The sequence below is a fragment of the Bubalus kerabau genome, chromosome 1, assembly GCF_029407905.1.
Source record: "Bubalus kerabau isolate K-KA32 ecotype Philippines breed swamp buffalo chromosome 1, PCC_UOA_SB_1v2, whole genome shotgun sequence".
NCBI lineage: Eukaryota > Metazoa > Chordata > Mammalia > Artiodactyla > Bovidae > Bubalus > Bubalus kerabau.
This window is the reverse complement of record NC_073624.1, coordinates 93,996,581-94,015,807: the sequence shown is the minus strand read 5'-3', so window position 1 is coordinate 94,015,807 and position 19,227 is coordinate 93,996,581. Positions and strand designations below refer to the sequence as shown.

The 19,227-nt window shown below is 42.5% G+C and overlaps 1 protein-coding gene and 1 pseudogene across 2 annotated transcripts in view; both read left to right on the top strand.

Moving 5' to 3' along the window:
- Window positions 1-2,257: 2,257 nt before the first annotated feature.
- Window positions 2,258-19,227, top strand: part of BIN2 (bridging integrator 2) — a 37,560-nt gene continuing 20,590 nt past the window's right edge. For both annotated transcript variants that reach the window (XM_055583723.1, XM_055583717.1), the window contains exons 1-2: window positions 2,258-2,407; window positions 9,262-9,342. In XM_055583723.1, the coding sequence (XP_055439698.1) occupies window positions 2,327-2,407; window positions 9,262-9,342 (162 nt within the window). In that variant the 5' untranslated portion in view covers window positions 2,258-2,326. The remainder of the gene's footprint in view (window positions 2,408-9,261; window positions 9,343-19,227) is intronic.
- LOC129654191 (protein DBF4 homolog A-like) lies at window positions 9,960-12,424 on the top strand (annotated as a pseudogene).

Below are 19,227 nucleotides of genomic sequence, written 5' to 3'. Positions count from 1 at the left end.
GGAAGCAGTGGCTGGGCTGCATTACTGAGGATGCCGTGAATTCCAGAGAATGACCCAGGTATTGGCCTCCTTCTGCTACTGACACATCTGTGGTGATCACCATCTCTCTCAGTGCTCCCACAGCACCATTGTCCTCCCACTTCCCCCCACTTAGTCCTTCCATTTCTTCACTCTGCCCCTTCTAGATCATCCCCACAGCTAGCATTATAACAGAATAAACCCTAATGACCTATTACCTGAAATTTTTGTATCCATCTCTAAAATCATCTGATTAACAACCTGTCTCCACTTCCAGACTTTAAGCATTTTTAAGTCAAGAATCACTTTTAAAAAATTCATTCTTCGCTTCCCAACACCCAGCAATGCCTGTCACATGGTTGATTCTGAGTGCAATATGGCTGTTTGGGGGAGTGATCTGGAAAATGATAGCAAAGAAGGCCTTCTGATTTTGTCTCAGGCGTTCAGCTTCCTTTCCCAGTCCTTAGGAAGTTTATCTTGACCTCCTTTCCTCCTTTTGGGGAATTTTACTTGCAAAATCCTTGAGTAAATGGTTCCTCCAAACCTAGTGTCCTAATTTCCAGCTATCTTCTCAATCAGGTCAGGAAGCAACTTCCATTTGGAAACCGACCTAGAGAAGCAACTGTTATAATCTCAGCAGTCCCATCCCAATTTACACAATGTATTTTCTGCCTCCATCTAGTACACTATACTAGTTCCTCCAGCTAGAAAAATTTGCTCCCCATACCCAGCACAGGCTTCCATATCCAACTCTTTGGCCTTTTTTCTATAAGGTCCTCTCCCTTTCTAAGTATCTTCATTTCTACTTCTAGCTCAGCTGCTCCTCTCTTTCAAGTCCAGATTTGGAGTCCTGTCCTCTGCTCAGCCTACCCCTCCTACCAGTTTAGGTTTAGAGTCATGAGTGAAAAAATGTTGTCTGACATATCAGTAAACAAAGGATGTTGCAGCCATCAAGTCATCACATTACAGCCCCATCCTCCCCATGGTGAGCCCTGAGAGCTCAGGAGAGAGATAGGATGCTGGCCCTCAGGCCATCAGCCACTGCAGCCACCACGCATTGTTGTACCCTGAAGAGACTCGGGATGAGAAAGTGCAGGATACTGGCTCCACATAGTTGAGGTACATATCCAAGGAATGATTTCAGTGAGCCCAGACTCTGGCATCTTCCCCCAAATAGAAAAGTGCCAAATTCATTAACTTGCTAAGTTGCTTCAGTCGTGTTCAGACGGCAGCCCACCAGGCTCCGTCATCCCTGGGATTCTCCAGCCAAGAACACTGGAGTGGTCCTTAACTTGAGATACCTGGTTTTCTTTAATTAACTATAATCTTTTGATGATTACCTGTTGGCTCTTCCCTTACCTCTTCTGAGCAGTTTCTCAGAGCTGAGAGGCTGCGTCCCAGGCTTAAGTCCTCAGTTTTGTTTGCTAAATAAAACATAATTCTCAACTTTTAGATTGTGCTTTTTTTTTGGCCCGGTTGACAGAGCCAACCTCTCCAGTAGAGGGCTTCCATCTTTAAAAACTCCACCCTGAAGCAGAAAGTCCATTTTATTTGGTCATCCAGTTGTTGTTTAGTCACTAAGTCCTGTCTCTGTCTCTCCATGAACCATATCCCACCAGGCTCCTCTGTCCATGGGATTTCCCAGGCAAGAATACTGGAGTACACTGCTCCTGCACACTTATCCATAAACACCCCATTCAACACTCTTACTGAGTGGAAATAACAAAAATTTCTATCCTCCTCTTCCGGTTATCTGATCGTTACAGCTGGTTAGCTCTCAGGGAACATTGTCTTGGCCCAGATTTGAAAACTCTTTGCGGCTGGTGTTCCTCTACCTCAGGGGTAGAGGCGGCTGGTGTTCCTCTACCTCAGGGGTAGAGGGTTTAAAGCTGGCCTGGAGGAAGCACCGCCGGAAGGCAGACCTGCGTCTCCGGCCTCCTGGGAACAGACCCAACAAGCCTGAGCCCCACAAGTGTCCGCGGGCCCCTCGCCCACGCCCTGGGCCATGTCCCGGGCCGAACAGCCGTGGGCCTCCAGGGAGAGCGCCGGGGAGCGGCCAGCTGGCCTCGCGCGGGCTATGCCGCCGCCCTGGGCCTGTGTTACGCATGTTTCCAGCTGCGTCCTACCGGGGGCCCGGGGCCTCAGGCGGTCCAGGGTGATTCCCAGGCGGCAACGGGGCGGGGTGACCTGCGCGAGGCCCGCCTGGCCGGATGCGAGGCATGACGGGAACGCACTTCCTCCTCTGGGGGCCTCGAGAAAACCACAGGGCGCCGGGCCAGGGCAGGCCGCCCCCGGGGGAGTTGGCAGGATGGCCGAGGGCCGGGCGGGCGGCGCTGCCGGCCTCTTCGCCAAGCAGGTGCAGAAGAAGTTCAGCAGAGCCCAAGAGAAGGTAGGAGGCTGGGAGCCGAGGCTGAGGCCCGACGCAGCCGCAGGGTGTGCGGGGTGCTCGGGGCGGGAGACCTGGCTGGACACAAAGGCTGACCTCGGGAAAGGCGAGCAGGGGTTCCCATGAAAACAGCAGATTTGAGAGAAGGCAGAGAGCCTCGCCCAGTCTCGGACAGGGATGGGGGAAGCTGAGAGACAGTTCCCACCGTCTGTCTCTCTTGGAACCTAAACAACGCCCAAGCTGACCGAGAAAAGGGAAAAGAGAGGAACTAAACGTTGGTGACTGCTCTGTAGCAAATTTTGTCCTCGCCACCCAGCGAGAGTGGTATTTTTCACAGATGATGAAACTGGAGGTTCAAAGAGGGTCATTTCCCACATAAGACAGCACTCACCAGCTGGGCTGGCAACGAGTACCACCCGTTAGGTGGGACCTGGAGTCCACGAGGACTAGAGTAATTTTGACGGATTCTCTCCATGCCTGAACCGGCCTGGCCGCAGGCTATTGCTTTAGCTGATACAAGCAGAAACTCATATCTGCTTCCTGTGCCTCCGTTTGGCGTTGGAGAGTACTTGGTTCAGGGTGCGCAAGGAGCACCTCTTTTTGCACTGTGTCCTGAATTAGCTTTGGGTGGCCCTGCTCCGTTGGGCTTCCCTGATGGCTCAGACGGTAAAGAATCCCTCTGCTGAGCGGGAGACCTGGGTTGAATCCCTGGGTTGGGAAGATCCCCTGGAGGGAGGGCATGGCAACCCACTCCAATATTCTTGCCTGGAAAATCCCCATGGACAGAGGAGCCTGGCGGGCTGCAGTCCATGGGGTCGCAAAGAGTCGGACAGGACTGAGACTGAGTGACTAAGCACAGCACGGCTCCCTCGAGGTCGACTATCTGTACCTTGCCCACTTACCTAGATGGTGTGACCATTTCTCCACACATTGCACTGGCATTTTTGTTTCTATGTGTCCAGAATATTTTCTTTGCTTCTGATCTGAATCCCTGCTCTCCACCCATCAACACCCTGGTAGGTAAGATGGTAAGGAGAAATGAATAGGCTAGAAGGAGAATGGGAAGGAGAGAGAGAACCAGGACCTGAGTGAGAATCGTGGTTTTCTAAGACTTCATGGTCTTAGAAGTATTTGAATGAACACCATATGCTTAAGAATTTAAATCAAAGCAGAGCACTAGCTTGGGTGCTGGGAAGATTAAAGGCAACCAGCTCTCCAAAGTGGGATTATTAACAGAGAATTGATGGAATACAGATTTAGTCTTTATCTTTAAGAGGCTCACAATGGAAGGGTAGGGGGAATATGTGTGTGTGGTTCCCCTGTCTTTGTCTGAGGAAGCTGGGTCATGTTAAAGAGCAGAGGAAAAGGGAAAGATTTTTGTGTGGCTAGATTTTGTTACTTCATCTTAACCTAACTTCACCTTGATCATGGTTTCAATCTCTCCAAAGGTTACAAAGCCTATGGAAAGGTCTAGTTAGAAGTCATTGTGGAGGAAAAGGAGGTTCTAGAGAAGAGAAGGCTGGTTACTCTTATGGATTGGAAAAACAAAAAGAAATCACCAAAGGCCAAATATTTGTGGACAATAGTTATGTTTTACCTCCTTCTCTCACTTTCTGTCATCATCCAACCTATCAACACTATGTATGCATGCGTGCTAAGCCACTTTAGTCATGTCTTTGCAACCCTATGAACGTAGCCTGCCGGACTCCTCTGGGATTCTCCAGGCAAGAGTACTGGAGTGGGTTGCCAAGCCCTCCTCTAGCAGGTCTTCCTGATCCAGGGATCGAACTCGCATCTCTTACGTCTCCTGCGTTGGCAGGTGGGTTCTTTACCACTAGTGCCACCTAGGAAGCCCGATCACTATGCCCTTGCTTTAAGATTTCTCTCTCTTTTTTTTTTTTTAAAAGCATGAACTTGAAGCCTCAGGTAAATAACAGCTCTGCTCTAGGCTTCAGATTCGGCATCTGTAAAATGCAGTTGATGTTCAGTGATTTGGAGACTCAATTTGGTAAGGACACTGAAGTGAGAAGGGGAGAGGGCTCCTTGAACCTCAGAGTCAAATATTTCCCAACTGCCCAGATACACCCTGTTCTTAATCTGAGCCCCTAGAAGGCAGAGAGAGAAACAAACTTGAATCTGCCCTGAGAAAGTCCCAGGCTGTTGCAGAAAACAAGGAGATACTCTGAACCCAGATTTAGACACAAAGGCAAGCAGACATTGAATTTCAAGCAGTACAGCTGGTACCCTAGAGGCAGTGGGTGTTGTCTGGATAGGATGGAAATGACCTGGGTTAGGAGAAAGAGTTCAGCTCAGCCTGTCAGAGTTTTTGAGTCTTGGAAAGTTACTGAAGGTAAAATAAAGACGGAGAAATTTGCAGTCAAAAGAAAGGATTCCCTGGGACACTGCAGTTTTACTATATGTGGTTGACTGTAATATGTAACAACTAATGTATCAAATATCAAGTGCCTGCCCTAGACAAAGCACAGGAATATAAGAAGGACATGATCTCTCCCTTTATGGAGCCCACATTCTCGTGATATGATCTCACTTCATCTTTTCAACGCTTTAAGCTTTGTGTTAGTATCCCAAATTTAGAAATGAGGAAATAAGGCTCAAAAGAGATTGGCAAGTGGCAGAATTATCACCAAAACTCAGGTGTCCTGCCTTAGGATCCCAATCTCAGGCTGCTGTCTATAAGGTTCCTGAAAAACCGCTCTAACATCTGTGTCTCCCCACTTCCTGCTGTGCTGGCCCACTTCCTGCTGATCTTCTTGCAGGAGTAAAGCTGCGAGTGAAGGTCTGGTGACTGTTAAACCGGTGGAGATGAAGCATCATCTTGTTTTATTTTCCAGTTCCTTCTCAGATTCAAGATGAGTCTGGCTTTATTGTGTTTTTACAGTACACTACATCTTCACATTTCACACGGATGCTTTCACCATCTGTTGGTGATTTCTCTGTGGCAAGCCTCTCAGATCTCCCCCCGAGAAAGGGCATTCACTGTTTACCACTCCTCTGTTGGTCTTTTTCTCTGTTGACTTTCAGGCAACTTGTGAGGGTTCAGTCAGCAATATTCACAGAAAAATCCCTTTGTCCACGATATGGGCTGGACAGCTCATCTCTGGAACTTAGAGATGAGTTGAGTAAGAAGCATTCTTGCCTGCTAGAAGCTTACAATCTAGGTGTTTTGGTTTTATTTTTTTTTTGGTTTTTTTTTTTTTAAGTAAAATAAGTGACCTGAGAGATAAATCCATGGGAATTCAGAAGACTTGAGAACAGAGCGGGGTTTTGTAGTGAAGGCTGAATTGAGATAGGAGTTATGTCTGATTAATAGTTCCTCAGGCAAGTGGTGAGAGAGCATTCCAGCTGAGGAATGCCAGCATTAGCAAAGGATAGAATCTGGAAATCCTTTTAGGCAAACTAGGGAGAAATGCCACTGAGCTGGAGCTCAGGGATTGGTGGGAGAAAAAGCTGGAAAATATATGAGGGGATAAAGGAGAGCCTACTTTAGAATATATCTTGACAATAATGATTCCATAATCTAACATCCAAGGCCTCTTCAAATTACTCCAATTGACAGAATTAACTAAAATATAATAAATGATTATAGGGAGGGGTCATAGTGAGGAACTACAGCTACCAAACATGTCTGCAGTGGCTTTTTTTTTTTAAGCTTTATACTTGTAACTCAACTTACATAAAAGGTAAAATAGGTGAATGAACATTGCAATATTCTTCACCTATTTCACCAAGTGTTAACATTTTGCCACGTTTACTTTTTTTCTTGTCCCTGCTCTTTTCTCTTTAAATATCTGTATTCCAACTTCTCAGCTGCTAGGCCAGCAAATTTGGGCAGAATTCTCAGTGCAGGACTTTAGGGATTAGCATTATATGGGCTTTCATTAGTAAGTGACCCAAAGGTAAAATTATTAATTCTTTCAACAAACATTTTTGGAGCACCATACATCACCCTTCCTCAAGGAACTCATGTTGAGGAGGAACATCTACAGCGTAGTTTAAGTGCCCTGAGACACGGCCCTATTGCTTAAGACAACAAATACTTTGGCCCCAAGACACTGGGTTATGTTTTCATGATCATGCTCATCTTTTCAGTTTCAGAATTGAAGGTGGGCGTATTCCTTCAACAAACACACTCCCACACCCTCCAAGCTTTTTTGCCCTGAGCCTTTTGAGGTTTGGGGATGTTGGTCTGCTCCTAGGCGTGTCACATAGACTCTAGACTGAATCGACTCCTCTCTCCTTTCAGCCCCCACCCCCTCCCCCCCAAGAACCAAGCCCCAGGCAGAGGAAGGGAGAGCTGGCAGGAAGGAAGTGAGACCTGTGATTACCACTAAGCAAGGTGGTTTTGCAACTTTCTGGTAGAGGACAGTGTTTGGTTGAGGGGAGAGGGTGGAGCTTGGGAAGATGAGTGACTCTGCACACCCAGGGCCCTGTGTTAAGTGAGGCAGAATAAAGACACAAACACAGATGGCTGCCCTGAAAAGGAAGTAAAGACAGGTATTTATAGGGAATAGAGTGGAACTCAGCACGATGATAGTGGATTTGTATTAACTGCTCACCATAAGGCACCACTGTGAAAGCAATTTATGTGTATAATATCATTTAATTCTCCCAACAACTTAAGGAGATATTATTATCTTAATGGAGGAAAGGGAGTTCTACAAACTGAGGCTCTAGAGTTTAAGTGATTTGCCCAAAGGCTTGTAGCCAGTAAGTAGAAAAGCCAAGATACGGGCATATATCAGTTCGGCTCCAGAGACCTTGGTCTTAACTGCCATAGAGAAAGCTCCAGAACCCCAGGATTAAGAATGGAGACAGCTGAGTCAGAGCCTGCATAGAGCTGGCCTCACACCCAAGACCTGGGCACTCCTTCATGTGATTCAGAGTTCTTCACAATGAGACTCCAATCTCTAGTTTCCTTACACATCACTCCTTGTAGCACACTCTAAACCAGTCATGCTGAACCATTTCATGAAAACTGCTGTGAATCTGCATACTTCTGTTACTTTGCTGATGTTGTCTTTGCCTGAAATCCTTTTTCTACCCTCACCCTTTTTACTTTATTCCAGTCTAGCAAAATCTTAAATTCAAGGCCCTACCTTTTGGTCCCCTCCTGTATCAGTCTCACTCTCCTTCCTGTTGTAAGTATTAAGTATCTATTTGCTGGATACTGAGAAATATAAATAAGTAAGGCAAGTGTCCAATCCTCAAGGAGCTCACAGTTTAGAAAGAGACAAAGATAAATGCAAATAACAAAACAGTAAGAGAGGAATTCCCTGGTGATCCAGGGAAAACTGACAACCAAAGATGAACGGTTTGAACAGAGTGCCAATAACTTCCATAAACAACAGGTAGTCTGGAGGGTGGGAAAGGGAAGCTTGTAGAAAGAAAGAAGGCATGAGGGCTGAATGGTAGAACAACAGCAGGTTCTGCAAATCAGCAGGCAAGTTAAGCAAGTTAAGTCTCCATGCTTCCACTGAAACGAGCTTGGGTTCGATCCCTGGTTGGGGAACTAAGATCCCACAAGCCACACAGTGTGACAAAAAAAGAACAACAGTAATAGAAATGTATACAGGTGCAGAAGTTGTAAGTGCTTAGGAGGGACTGATTTACCTTGATTAATGAGATGCAATAGATATGATTAAGTGTCACAAAGAATATAGAGTATGAATTTGGTCATTTTAGATAGTTGCCTGATGATAAGGTAAGAAAGAACATTCCAGAAAGAGGGAATAGCATTTACAACAAGAACAGTACAGCTTATTAGAAAACTAAAAACATGAGTGAGAGAGAGACCTGTAGGACAAAGGAATAGTGAGAGCTGAGGCTTAATGAAGGGTCAGATCCTAGAGACCCATATGTATGCTAGAGTACAACTATAACTTGTAGATATATAATGGACATTTAACTAAAACATTTGTTGAGCAGATGAATGGAGAATCATTAGAAGGTTTTAAGCAGCAACAAGATAGGCCTGTTGTCACAGGCCAAAAAAAACAGTGAGGCCCTGGACTAAAGCCATGGCAGTGAAACTAGAAAACACAGGATGGTTTCCAGAGGTGGACATGGTGAGGGATTCCGTGAAGGAAGTGAGACAGAAGCAGTTGAGGGAAGCTCCTGATTCTGACTTGGGCCTGGGGGATAGTGGTGCCTCTTTCCAAACTGGGGGTTACAGGTAGAAGAGTCAGGGCTTTCTTACTTGTTATAAGTTAGTGTCCTCTAGGAGAAGAGAAACTGTATCTTTCTCATTTCTGTGTCCTTTGCATCATTACTGAGACCACTATGATGCCTGGTTCTCTGGGTCCTAGGGAGAGGAGGTAGCTATCGATAGCATTCACTTCTAGCTAGGTTTCAAATGCATAATATCAGAGCTTCTCAGTTTTCCTACAAGGGTCTTCAGAGAAAAGAGTCTCCTACCCACCTCTCTGACTTTATCTATCTAAAGGAATCTGCTGCTATGGCTGGCAGAGGGTGTCCCATGTGAAAAAATGTCTTCAAAGCTCATGTTTTTAGCCATGCACATTTGCATTCTTCTAATTAATCCTTATTTTAATATAATAGTCTCCCCCCATCCCCACAGAAAACCACTCTAACAATTTCATACCTTATTTATTCTGGGCTTTATATATACTCTAGCACATTGCTGAATACCCCAAATTGAGAAGAACCATAAAACATAATTGACTTTTCAGCAACATGCTGTATTGCTAATTCTGTTGGGCTAATATATGTACTTCCCTTTAGTTGAATCTGAGACTCAGAAGCCAGGGTCAAATGAGGCCAGCAGATAAGAGAGACTTGACTATAATAGTGTGGACCTCTCTGATTTATATTCCCAGGTACTGCAGAAGTTGGGGAAAACTGTGGAGACCAAAGATGAACGGTTTGAACAAAGTGCCAGTAATTTCCACCAACAACAGGTAATCTGGATGGGAAAGGGAAGCTTGGAGGAAGAACAAAGACGTGAGAGCTGAGTGGCAGAACAACAGCAGGTTCTGCAGATCAGCAAGCATCCCTTCTAACCCATCTAGCCCTAGGACTCAGGGCCACAGGGTGACCTACCTGCTGCTTATTCTTCCCCTGGGAACCACAGAAAATTACCTTTCCTGTTCCTGCTCACCCTGGTTCGTAAGGGACAGAGAATGTTTTTTTCTCATGGTGATGGGTATAGTGACATCACCAGGTCCTTGGACAAAAATCAAAACAAGTGCCTTCCACTTCAGTTTCTGGCATATTCTTTTCCTCAGGCTGCCTCTCTTCTACCCTAGCATCTTCTCATCACAGAAGCCCTGTGTCTTATTGCCTCTTTGTCCATTACATCTACCTCACCAAAGCCTTTTATTCTAAAATAATAGCTCTGTGTTTTACCTGTCATTCTCATCAGCAAAACTCCTGCTCTCACTGTTGCATCTGTCTTCACTGGATGCTATGGGTAATTTTATGTAGAAAACTTACATTAAAAAAAAAAAGAAGAAAACTTACATTAAGAAGTGGAAAAGAAAGCACTGCAACCAACTCTGAAAATTCTATAGTGCATATGTGATTAGAACAAGAAAAAATATAATTCGTATATAGTAACGTTAAAAAAAAGAAGAGAAAGTGGGTAACACTTGGTGGCCTATGGATGGGGAGAGGCACCTGGCCAGTCATCGAGCCTTGGGGGGCCGTGCTTCCAGAGCTGCTGGATGTGACACCTTCTCCAGACCCAGCATGTGAGTGCCAGGTGACTGAAGAGCCATGAAGAGCCATAGCAATTCACATTTCCAGGGTGGAGACCAGGTCAAAAATGAAAAAATAGAACAACCATTTTTGAATTCTCTGAAAACTGATAACAAACCAGAAAAGTGGGGAAAAGTATTTTACACTGACTTACCGTCTGTCACTATATCTGAAGAATTGCAAAAGGACAAGATCTGGGAGAGTGAGTTGAAGAATTTCTCAGTAAAGATTTCAGCTACCTAACTTCAAAGAAAAAGTACAGATTTCTCCTTTCAGTAGTTGAAAAAACTAGTAATGACTGATTTTATTCCTTCAAATAGATTACCAAATATTATGGGGAGTAAAAATTCTTCATACTGATGACATAAGATACTACATGGAACAAAAGGAAAAAAACAAAGTATTTACTCAAGAAATCAAGAACTTCTGTAAGAGATGTAGGGAAAAGAATAGGAGCTAGCCCACAAAAAGCAAGAACAAGGAGACTCAAAAAGCCTTTTATAGAGGTAAATGACATGAGGCACATCTTGTAAGTGAACAACACAGAAACTTGGCACAGAGTAATCACTATCAAGTTGTTGATGATATTGTATCTAAGTTAGTTTTTGACTATAAAAACTGTGCAAATGTCCCCAAAAGGTCTGAATATAAAGAAAAGCTGGAACTGCAACATAGGCGTCAGAAAGACATCAGGGAAAATAATGTACAGGTGCTTGACCAGAGTTTCCTATGTAAAGAAACCCAATAACGGAACAAAACTTTGGATTTTTTTCAGAATGTGTTTCTCTACCCTTCTTCTATTGAATTGAAAGGACTTGATGAGAAAACATCTAATAAAGGTTCCATTTATGAAAATGACATAAAATTTTACATATCTACTGTTACATAAAAATGAACAAAAATGCATTCTGGCATTTCTGAATGGAAATTAATTATGCATGAAAATGAAGAACTAAGGGTAGATCACTGTCTGTATAGGATACACACATGTATACAAGTTTCTAATTCAATATGGAAAAAACTGCATCTCAACCAAAACAAAAGTTAGATGCTGTGTACTTCCCAGCGTAGAATCTGAAGGAAAAGGACCTTCATTCTGTATTTGGTCGAGATTCTTATTTGTTATCAGTAAATAGTTCAGGGATATGTGCTCAGTTGTGTCTGACTCTTTGCGACTCTATGGACATAGCCCACCAGGCTCCTTTGTCCATGGGATTCTCCAGACAAGAATACTGTAGTGAGTTGCCATTTACTTCTCTAGGAGAGCTTCTTGACCCAGGGATTGAACCTACATCTCTTAGGTCTCCTGCATTATCAAGTAGGTTCGGGTTTGATTCCTGAGTCAGGAAGATCCCCTGGAGAAGGAAATAGCAACCCACTCCAGTACTACTCTTGTCTGGAAAATTTCATGGATGGAGGAGCCTGGTAGGCTACAGTCCATGGGATTGCAAAGAGTCAGACAAAACTGAGTGACTTCACTTTCTCTCTTTCTTTCTTTTCTTTACCACCAGCGACACCTTAGTTCAGAGGAGCACCTAACAATTCAGGCAAAGGCTCCATCCCAAAGTTCCAGGAATCCAGTGAATGTGATGTCAAGAATACAGAGAGCTTACCATCTGGTAAAATCCACTGGAGAGTGAAAATATTCTAAGGAAGAAATTTTTTTAAAAATCTGGAACCAAATGCAGAGTTTTATAAGAATACTAAACTTCTTACTGTGCAAGAAGAAAACAGATTTTGTAGTTCACAAATACAATCTCATGAATTTGAGCAAGCTCTGGGAGATAGTGAAGGACAGAGGAGCCTGGCTTGCTGCAGTCCATGGGGTCGCAACAAATCAAGACACGATTTAGTGACTGAACAACAACAGTACAATCTCTACTGAACTTATTTGAGGCTAGTGAAGAGAAGTCAGAATTTTTAGGTTACACAGGTTACACTGAAAACAATGGTATATGTGATGTTTTAGATATTTGGGAAGAGGGAAATTCAAATAATCTGTTGTTGGTGTTTTTCTCTTCTCTTTCAACCTCTATATTTAGTGGCTTTTAGACTTAAATAAATAGCTTTCAGAAGTGATGAAAACCAAATTCTTGAAATTTTTATAAATTTGTATAAAATTTCTTAAGGTTTTCTTTCTCCCCCCCAAGTTTGTTTATAGACCCAAATGTAAATAGTAACAATATTTTGTTTGCATTTTTTGCAGAACTGAATACCTATTATAGAAAAATTATAGAATACATTTGTGGTTCATCTTATTAAAAGGGAGAGAGAGAGAGAGAAGTGTGTACAGAGATTTATTCTTCTATGAGATACTGACTTTCTAGCTCTGTGTACCAGGCCTCAAATTTATCTCATTTAATTCTGACATCAGTCCTGGAGCGTGTGATTGTCTCTTGATAATAGAAGGGAATTATTAACTTAAATGAATATCCAATTGCAATGCAATTCTGACACTAAATACCCAGAGTTAGTCCAAACATTACAGGTTGAGGGCATAGTTCTTCACCAAACTACCTCATTTCAGACACCAGCCACAAAGCTCCAGAGTTCCCAGGCCACTTGAATTTTTGACCAACTGGTTACAAATTTGGTGGTACTTACTGGCCACTCTGTTCGTTTCCAAGGCAAACCATTCAGTATTACAGTAATCCAAGTCTATGCCCCAACAAGTGATACTGAAGAAGCTGAAGTTGAACAGTTCTGTGAAGAACTACAAGACCTCCTAGAACTAACACCGAAAAAAAGATATCCTTTTCATTATAGGGGACTGGAGTGCAAAAGTAGAAAGTCAAGAAATACCTGGAGTAACAGGCAAATTTGGCCTTGGAGTACAAAATGAAGCGGGACAAAGGCTAACCGAGTTTTGCCAAGAGAACGCACTGGTCATAGCAAACACCCTCTTCCAACATTAGAACAGAAAACTCTACACATGTACATTACCAGATGGTCAGTACCAAAATTGGACTGATTATATTCTTTGCAGCCAAAGATGGAGATGTATACAGTCAGCAAAAACAAGACTGGGAGCTGACTGTGCCTCAAATCATGAACTCCTTATTGCCAAATTCAGACTGAAATTGAAGAAAGTAGGGAAGACCACTAGACATTCAGGTATGAGCTAAATCCCTTACTATTATACAGTGGAAGTGACAAATAGATTCTAGGGATTAGATCTGATAAACAGAGTGCCTGAAGAATTATGGATGGAGGTTCGTGACACTGTACAGGAGGCAGTGATCAAGACCATCCCCAAGAAAAAGAAATGCAAAAAAGCAAAATGGTGGTCTGAGGAGGCCTTAAAAATAGCTGAGAAAAGAGAAGCTCAAGGCAAGGAGAAAAGGAAAGAGACACCCATTTGAATGCAGAATTCCAAAGAATAGCAAGGAGAGATAAGAAGGCCTTCCTCAGTAATCAATGCAAAGAAATAGAGGAAAGCAATAGAATGGGAAAGACTAGAGATCTCTTCAAGAAAATTAGAGATACCAAGGGAACATTTCATGCAAAGATAGGCACAATTAAGGACAGAAATGGTATGGACCTAACAGAGGCAGAAGATATTAAGAAAAGGTGGCAACAATACACAGAAGAACTGTACAAAAAAGATCTTCATGACCCAGATAACCATGAGGGTGTGATCACTCACCTAAAGCCAGACATCCTGGAATGCGAAGTCAAGTGGGCCTTAGGAAGCATCACTATGAACAAAGCTAGTGGAGGTGATGGAATTCCAGTTGAGCTATTTCAAACCCTAAAAGATAATGCTCTGAAAGTGCTGCACTCAATATACCAGCAAATCTGGAAAACTCAGCAGTGTCCACAAGACTGGAAAAGGTCAGTTTTCATTCCAACCCCAAAGAAAGGCAATGCCAAAGAATATTCAAACTATCTCACAGTTGCACTCATCTCACACGCTAGCACGGAGAAGGCAATGGTACCCCACTCCAATACTCTTGCCTGGAAAATCCCATGGACGGAGGAGCCTGGTGGGCTGCCGTCTATGGGGTCGCACAGAGTCGGACACGACTGAAGTGACTTAGCAGCAGCAGCACACGCTAGCAACGTAATTCTTGAAATTCTCCAAGCCAGGCTTCAACAGTACATAACCATAAACTTACAGATGTTCAAGCTGAATTTAGAAAAGGCAGAGGAATCAGAGATCAAATTGCCAACATCCATTGGATCATTGAAAAAAGCAAGAGAGTTCCAGAAAAACATCTACTTCTGCTTTATTGACTATGCCAAAGCCTTTGACTGTGTGGATCATAACAAACTATGGAAAATTCTTGAAGAGATGAGAATTCCAGACCACCTGACCTGCCTCCTGAGAAATCGGTATGCAGGTCAAGAAGCAACAGTTAGAACTGGACATTAAACAACAGACTGATTCCAAATCAGGAAAGGAGTACATCAAGGCTATATATTGTCACCCTGCTTATGTAATTTATATGCAGAGGATATTATGCAAAATGCCATGCTGGATGAAGCACAAGCTGGAATCAAGATTGCTGGGAGAAATATCAAAAACGTCAGATATGCAGATGACACCACCCTTTTGGCAGAAAGTGAAGAAGAACTAAAGAGCCTCTTGATGAAAGTGAAAGAGGAGAGTGAAAAAGTTGGCTTAAAACTCAACGTTCAGTAAACTAAGATCATGGCATCCAGTCCCATCACTTCATGGCAGATAGATGGGGAAATAATGGAAACAGTGGCTGACTTTATTTTTTGGGGCTCCAAAATCACTGCAGATGGTGACTGCAGCCATGAAATTAAAAGATGCTTACTCCTTGGAAGGAAAGTTATGACCAACCTAGATAGCATATTCAAAAGCAGAGACATTACTTTGCCAACAAAGGTCCATCTAGTCAAAGCTATGGTTTTTCCAGTGGTCATGTATGGATGTGAGAGTTGGACTATAAAGAAAGCTGAGTGCTGAAGAATTGAAGCTTTTGAACTGTGGTGTCGGAGAAGACTCTTGAGAGTCCCTTGGACTTCAAGGAGATCCAACCAGTTTATCCTAAAGGAAATCAGTCCTGGGTGTTCATTGGAAGGACTGATGCTGAAACTGAAACTCCAGTACTTTGGCCACCTGGTGGGAAGAGCTGATTCATTTGAAAAGACCCTGATGCTGGGAAAGATTGAAGGTAGGAGGAGAAGGGGGCGACAGAGGATGAGATGGTTGGATGGCATCACCGACTCAATGCACATGAGTTTGAGTAAGCTCCAGTAGTTGGCAAAGGACAGGGAAGCCTGGCATGCTACAGTCCATGGGGTCAAAGAGTTGGACATGACTGAGCGACTGAACTGGCCACTCAGCTTCCATAATTCACTAGAATGACTCACAGAACTCAGGAAAGTGCTCTACTTACAGTTTTATTATAAAGGGTACAAACCAGGATCAGCCAAATGAAGAGATACACAAGGGGAGGTCTGGGATGGTCCCAAGCATGAAGTTTCTATGTTCTCAAGACATGTTACTTTCCCAGCATGTTGATACTGGATTACCAACCAGGGAAAGTGAAGTCGCTCAGTCGTGTCCGACTCTTTGTGACCCCAATAACTGTAGCCTATCAGGCTCCTTTGTCCATGGGATTTTCCAGGCAAGAGTGCTGGAGTAGAATTGCCATTTCCTTCTCCAGGGGATCTTCCCGACCCAGGAATCGAACCTGGGTCTCCCGCATTGCAGCAGACGCTTTACTGTCTGAGCCACCAGGGAAGCCACTAACCAGGGAAGCTTACCTAAACTTCAGATGTCTAGATTTTTTATTCTGATTTCATTACATAGTGAATCATAGGCCATGTGATTGAACTTGATCTCTAACTTCCCTCCTCTCCTTGCCCCAGGAGGTCATGCTGATATCACCTATCTGAAAGTCACAACCCCCTAATCACATGGTTCACATTTCTGGCCTGACCAGCCACCATCCTGAGTCATTTATTTAGCATAAACTCAGGTATGATCTGAGAGATCCACCGTGAATATCTTGTAAGTAACTTGGAAAATCCCAAGAATTTAGAAGTTACTTCTCAGAAACCAGCACCAAAGACTAAATTCTTTATTGTCCTATATCAGTTAACTGAATTATATGGAAAATAATTCTTTAAAATTAATTTAAAAGCATATTAGCTATAATCTAATTCAGTAGTTGACTGTCAGAATCATTTGAGAAATGTTTTTAAATACAACATCTTCAGTAGTAGAGCTTGGGAATTTGTATTTTCAAACTTTTTTTAATGGAAGATTTCAGATATATACTAAGAAAAAACCGTTTCTTGTTTCATCTTGATACAGATAAAATCTTGTTTCATCTGTATCTCCACCCACTTTCCCTATCGTTGATCATAATGAAGCAAATTCTAGATATTTTATCTAAAAATTTTATTATTAGTCTCTAAAGATAAAGGTTCTTAAAATTTCACCACAAAATCATTATCACACCTAAAAATATTTTTTATAAAACATTTACTTATTACAGCAATGAGTTTTAAAATTTTTTTTTGAGATTTTAAATTATAAATATCAAGAGGAAATCCCCTGATGGTCCAGGGTTCTCAGAGTCAAAGGCCCAAGTTCAAGCCCTAGTTGGGGAACTAAAATCCCACAACCCACATGGCCGAAAAAAAAAGTATATTAAGAAAAATAAAGAATTAAAAAATAATGGTTTCACACCGTCCCATGCTACAACTACTGTTTTTTTATACTTAAAATTACTTTGCTGTGTATGTGTATGATCTCTAAATATATCCGCAACAAATAATAGGTTTACAAAAGTGTTATTATTCAATTCATATGGTTTTATAACTTGCCTTTTTCACTTTACAATACAAATATCTTTCAAGATATTTTGGGTTAAGTATCTGGCTTAAAACATATTTTATCAGTATCTTAAATATATCTAAAAAAATAGCAGTAATTTCTTAATATCATAAAATATACAGTGTTCACACTCCTCAATTTGTGTCACGTTTTAAAACTATACCCGTGGCGGATTCATGTTGATGTATGGCAAAACCAATACAGTATTGTAAAGTAATTAACCTCCAATTAAAATAAATAAATTTATATTAAAATAAATAAATAATTTGTTTAAATCAGCAATTTGTTAACATATTTTATAAATCTCTTAATCTGTAGGTTTCTTATCTCTCCTTTTTGCAGTTTATTTATGGATGATACTAGGTTGTTTTTCCTGCAGTTTCTAAATTTTGCTGATTGAATCTGATACTGTTTAACATATTACTCTCTCTCTCGTATTTTCTGTAAATTAATAGATTTAGAGACTTGATGAGATTCAGATTTTTGTTTTTGTTTGTTTTGGAAGCAAGAATACTTGTTATTATAGGTGTTACATTCTTCCATGGGAGACACATGGTGTGTGATTGTCTCCTTTTTTGTGTGATATTAACAGCCATAGGTGATCATTAACTAGAGTATCTGTTTTACATTAAGCTTCCTAAGTGATTATGACGTAGCAGTGGGAGAACAGCTGTTGGCCACCACCAATCTAGTCACAGGACTAGATTTTGGCCACAGGACTGGAAACAGTCAGTTTTCATTTCAATCCCAAGGAATGGCAATGCCAAAGAATGTTCAAACTATCACACATTTGCACTCATCTCACACGCTAGTAAAGTAATGCTCAAAATTCTCCAAGCCAGGCTTCAGCAGTACATGAACCGTGAACTTGCAGATGTTCAAGCTGGTTTTAGAAAAGACAGAGGAACCAGAGATCAAATTGCCAACATCTGCTGGATCATCGAAAAAGCAAGAGAGTTCCAGAAAAACATCTATTTCTGCTTTATTGACTATGCCAAAGCCTTTGACTGTGTGGATCACAAGAAACTGTGGAAAATTCTGAAAGAGATGGGAATACCAGACCACCTGACCTGCCTCTTGAGAAACGTCAGGAAGCAACAGTTAGAACTGGACATGGAACAACAGACTGGTTCCAAATAGGAAAAGGAGTCCATCAAGGCTGTATATTGTCACCCTGCTTATTTAACTTATATGCAGGGTACATCATGAGAAACGCTGGGCTGGAAGAAGCACAAGCTGGAATCAAGATTGCCAGAAGAAATATCAATCACCTCAGATATGCAGATGACACCACCCTTATGGCAGAAAGTGAAGAGGAACTCAAAAGCCTCTTGATGAAAGTGAAAGTGGAGAGTGAAAAAGTTGGCTTAAAGCTCAGCATTCAGAAAACTAAGATCATGGCATCTGGTCCCATCACTTCATGGGAAATAGATGGGGAAACAGTGGAAACAGTGACAGACTTTATTTTGGGGGGCTCCAAAATCACTGCAGATGGTGACTGCAGCCATGAAATTAAAAGACACTCCTTGGAAGAAAAGTTATGACCAACCTAGATAGCATATTGAAAAGCAGAAACATTACTTTGCCAACTAAGGTCCGTCTAGTCAAGGCTATGGTTTTTCCAGTGGTCATGTATGGATGTGAGAGATGGACTATGAAGAAAGCTGAGCACCGAAGAATTGATGCTTTTGAACTGTGGTGTTGCAGAAGACTCTTGGGAGTCCCTTGGACTGCAAGGAGATCCAACCAGTCCATTCTGAAGGAGATCAGCCCTGGGATTTCTTTGGAAGGAATGATGCTAAAGCTGAAACTCCAGTACTTTGGCCACCTCATGCAAAGAGTTGACTCACTGGAAAAGACTCTGATGCTGGGAGGGATTGGGGGCAGGAGGAGAAGGGGACGACAGAGGATGAGATGGTTGGATGGCATCACTGACTCGATGGACGTGAGTCTGAGTGAACTCCGGGAGTTGGTAATGGACAGGTAGGCCTGGCGTGCTGTGATTCATGGGGTCGCAAAGAGTCAGACACGACTGAGCGACTGAACTGAACCAAACTGAACTGAATCTAGTCTAACTCCATCAAGGGGAAATAGAATCTGATTGAGAGGGAAGTAGTTTAATCAAGGTAACATAACTAAGAACTGCAGAGCTAGGATTCAAACTTAAAACCTTTGCTTTTTTCCCCCGTACCTCACATGGAGGCCTCCCTGGGCCTCTTCTCAACTCCAGCTGCTGTTCTGCTTCCAACTCCAAGTTTGGAAGCATACT